The sequence below is a fragment of the Lepisma saccharinum genome, chromosome 14 (genome assembly GCF_977018435.1).
Source record: "Lepisma saccharinum chromosome 14, izLepSacc3.1, whole genome shotgun sequence".
NCBI lineage: Eukaryota > Metazoa > Arthropoda > Insecta > Zygentoma > Lepismatidae > Lepisma > Lepisma saccharinum.
This window is the reverse complement of record NC_139242.1, coordinates 24,676,295-24,680,513: the sequence shown is the minus strand read 5'-3', so window position 1 is coordinate 24,680,513 and position 4,219 is coordinate 24,676,295. Positions and strand designations below refer to the sequence as shown.

Below are 4,219 nucleotides of genomic sequence, written 5' to 3'. Positions count from 1 at the left end.
TATAAATAATAATAATAGTTTCTATGTCTGCCCGTTTTCGCCTTGTACGTACACGATAGGTTCCGAGTTCGACACCCGGTGGAGACACATAGTGATTCTGATCCCACTTTAAATTACCTATATGGGTTGAATCGTAAAGTGCCCTAACTGCGCATAAAGTGGACTTAAACAACTCAAACTCAACGGGTTAGATGGAGGCAATATAATATCAATGCTATTATATTTCTATTCACATCTCTGTGTTCAACCGCAATTTTATATTGTTGACCTATCAGTATTACGCAGTACGGTAACCATAGCTACAACGTAAGATTTTGCGTTTTGAAATTTCGAGTAACATAACTTAGGAATGAAGCAAAGTAGTGTAAGTTTAGAAGTGAATGCTAAAAAAAATTGTCTGATATATTTAAGTTTTGTTGACTTTAGTTTTAAGGCATAAGTAGTGCAATTATATTTTGCCTGTATTGTTTTGAAATTTTCGTTAATCGATAACTCCATTAGCAAAACATCTTCTTCAGGCTGAAACTTGCAATATAAAAATGGGAGTCCTTTTAAACAATACGATTAATTGATTGATTGAATTTGTAATTTTTGGTGCATCAGCACTCAGGCTATTTTGCACCCGTCACATTATACGGGGTCCAGCCCCTTACCATGACACTGGCCGTAAGTTCAGACGCCAGAGCCTCGTTAGTCTGCAAAATGCAGTCCAGGGTGCACTACGTGGAAAGTGAGGTTGACAATTGGGTCTACTACGTGGAAATGTCGCCCCTTGCATCCCTGAATAATATATGAGTTCTCTCTTTCAAAGCTTAAAAGAATGGGATCAAACTGGTTCAGTTTTTTTTTACATATACTGTATATACAAGGTGGGCACAAAGTCGCTTTTCCAAAAAAATTGATTTCTTCATTTATCGGGGAAAGCGACTTTCTGCTCACCCTGTACATAGGATTCAAATTACTGAATGTAAAACGCCATTACTCTTCATTAACCCAATATGGCAGTCATATACGTACGATTCCCGTACATGGTTTATGGAGAATGGAAAGGCGGCCATGTGACATATGAAAATGGGTTAGAATTTCCAGAAAACCCCGCTGGTAAACTTCATTTTCGTGTAATCTTTATTCTCAACTTTTCCATTTAAAAAAAGTTAAATAGAAGATAGCGAATTCGGGTTTCCCCCTTCCCTGTATCATGAAAATATTTGATTCATTTTTCAACATCTGTTTGAAATTGGTTTTTCCTATACTTATGGACCACACTGTATATCTTCTAATTCGCCGACTTCCATGGCGCATTTGTCAGTGTAATTAGATACAAAACTTTCGCCGCTTCCAGTGTTAAAATTACTTAGCCAGTTATCTGTATCATTCGGTTAATCGTAACAAGGAGGTGGGAGAATAATGAAATTGGAGTAGGAAGGAAGTGAGGAAGTGAGTGTACATGGCTTTCACTGAAATTACCATTACAGCATTCTCCTGGAAGTTAACTGATTGATTGATTTTGTGTTTTAAGTCCACTTTATGCACAGTAAGGCTAATCGGGACTCGACCTACAGTCGAACCACTATGTGCCTCCACCGATCTCCAGAATACGAATCCGTCACATTACTCTGTTACCGGTCTAGCCGAAGGTCCCGGGTTCGATTCCCAGTTATTCCTCGAATAACCTACGTAGAAAGAAGAACAATGCAGATAAAATGTACACAACGCAATAAAGTAAACAAAAATTTGTATGGACATTGAAAAAGTCCCGTTTTCTCTCATTGTTGACATGGAAATTATTTTGGTGGGTCTAGACAACCGTAGATAAGAAATCTACTCTGCACTGTCTTATTGTAGGTTCTTGGAGGTCAGCTGGGGTCAAGAGTTCGATCCATGATCACGGGACTTACATCAGAAACATTCTAAAGATCCACATGTTCTTATCACGTGTGGCAAGACGATTATCTATATTCCTTAGCGCAAGTTTTAAGCTCCTTTTTTTGTTTATTGTTCGTGTGCCAATCAAATTTTTCAGAATCGTGGCCAGGTTTTAACTTGTAATCAGGAGCAACCCGAAGCCAGTTGTGAAGTTCACTCGACCGTGCGAGCCTCTAGTTCTCTTAAAAAGGCTGAGGACAATCTAGAAGGGACTGTGTTGTATCTTGAAAGCGCCAAGTCGATCTTCAACAAACGCCCCGAATCATTCGAAGATTCGGATTCTGACGGCTTGATTTGTTTGACTGGAAGGGTCCTAGCAGAAGACACAACTCGCGCTGCAGCAGCGCCTCTAGCGGCAGAGTGGTGGAAGTCGTCGGAACTTGAGGAACATAAAGTTGGGGAAATCTGTCCAAAGCAGAAGTGTTATCGTACGTGTCTTGCTGATTATCGTGAATGCTGCGACTCTGGTAGAAGGCAGTTGCAATCCGTCACACCAGAGGGCCGAACAGAGGTAAGTTAATATACACTTCATTATTCTTTTTCTAAAATACTGAAAAATTAGTTAGATGTAGTTCAATAAATTTGAATTTTAAAGATAATAAATAAATAATTACCCAAATAATATTTGCTCTCGTATAACTGCCGTGGACATTGTTGTTTTGTCCCTTCTCATTGTTTTTTTTTATATTGTTGTCTCATATCCAATTCATTAGGAAATTTGCCATATCCATAATACTTTTCCCGCAAGAACTCAAGTATATTGACATATTTTAAAATAAATCTTGTTTGGTACAAGGCTTACGAAGTCCTTGTACCAAACAAGTTTTTGCAGTCAAATTCACATTTGACTCCACTGGCTTCTGCAGTAAGTTACACTCTAAATGTGACAGATGCCAGAATAACCCTTTGTATGGATGTTGATCCCCACTCGCCAGAACCCAGTTCGAATTGTAGGCTAGTGAGGTTGTAATTAGTGATAGTATCCACTTTTCTATTTTTCTTCTGCATGTGTCATGTTAAAAGAGTATTATGGAAGGCGTGAAAGAGTTTTGTTCGTTCATTGATTGTATTGTTATTGATAAGCATTTCGACTTATTTTCAACTCGTAACATGAAACTAACTTCCAATCACTGTCAAGTGTTGTTATTGGCTTGTCCTGAACTTAACTCGATATTTCTAATGACATAACAGACACAGCTATGTAAATTTGCTATGAATCAACAATCTTTGTGCAAGTTAAAACGTGTGCATTTATATGGCCTATTTGGAAATTCTACTTAGTGAAGTCAGATCATAAATGAGTAATCATTCATTAGGAGATTTGCCTATTTCATCCCTTTGTTCTGCTATTCGTTCCGCTATACAATTTGCAGAAAGAAGCACCGTGACTATTATCCGCTAGAATTCCTGTGACATGAGAGTTAGTTCGTTAATGTGCTGTTACGAAAACGACTGGTTAGACTGCCCGAAGGCACAGCGTTCGTGTTGGCACAGGTATATCTGTAAACGTTTGCCACTTCCTCGTGTTGTCTAAATAACCAGTTCATTCCGGTTCTTGTATGTGTTGAATCAACTTGTGGTCTTCACTTTGTTTACCCGACGATATGGGTCACTGGGAAAATATGAATTTTGTCAATATATTCGGCACATCAGCATGGGTCTTCAACTTGTTTTTTGGCTTCTCGTTGTGGTTTATGTAAGGTAAGTTGTATTGGGACGTAACATCTATATACTTGAAGTGGTGTAATTTTTTTATGTGGTTCTTGTGCAGTGGCTGCCTTTCTAATTGCTTTGCACGTGACTATTCCAAACTTCACTTTCGTGGCGCAACGGCATTTGAGGGCCAAGGTCTGCAAGGCAGCTTTTCGTTAGGTGATGATTGTTCAGCGCGTGCTTTTTGTTCTAGACCGGAGGGCACTGAACAGAAAATTGCTCTGGTTTCGAAAAGCCGCTACGATGTTCTGAGTTCAGAATTCATTCCGGAGCATTCACATTGTTTACTGTTCTACAGACATCTAGAGCCTCAAACTCTATTTTCTAGGATATATAGTCGTATTTAAAGCTGGACAACAGCGAAGGCAAACCGCGCATCACGAAAGACTTAGCAAGTACCAAAACTAAATAACGAAAATATACTTGTTTAGCATTTGTTGTATAATAGAGGCTTACTACATTTCTTGAATATTCCAAAGCAAATTTCTTGATAAGTTGATGCATTTAATTGGAGAAGAATACTTACACACCAATATTGGTCAATATTTTGAACAAATTTTAATTGTTGCAATTTTCAAGT

The 4,219-nt window shown here is 38.4% G+C and overlaps 1 protein-coding gene across 1 annotated transcript; it reads left to right on the top strand.

The window, feature by feature from the left end:
* The first annotated feature begins 305 nt into the window (after window positions 1–305).
* On the top strand, window positions 306–2,464 carry LOC145998454 (uncharacterized). Its single transcript, XM_083134864.1, has 2 exons — window positions 306–364; window positions 2,024–2,464. The coding sequence occupies exons 1-2, from the start codon at window positions 350–352 to the stop codon at window positions 2,444–2,446; spliced, it is 438 nt and encodes a 145-aa protein (XP_082990990.1). The 5' UTR covers window positions 306–349; the 3' UTR covers window positions 2,447–2,464.
* The last annotated feature ends 1,755 nt before the right edge of the window (window positions 2,465–4,219 follow it).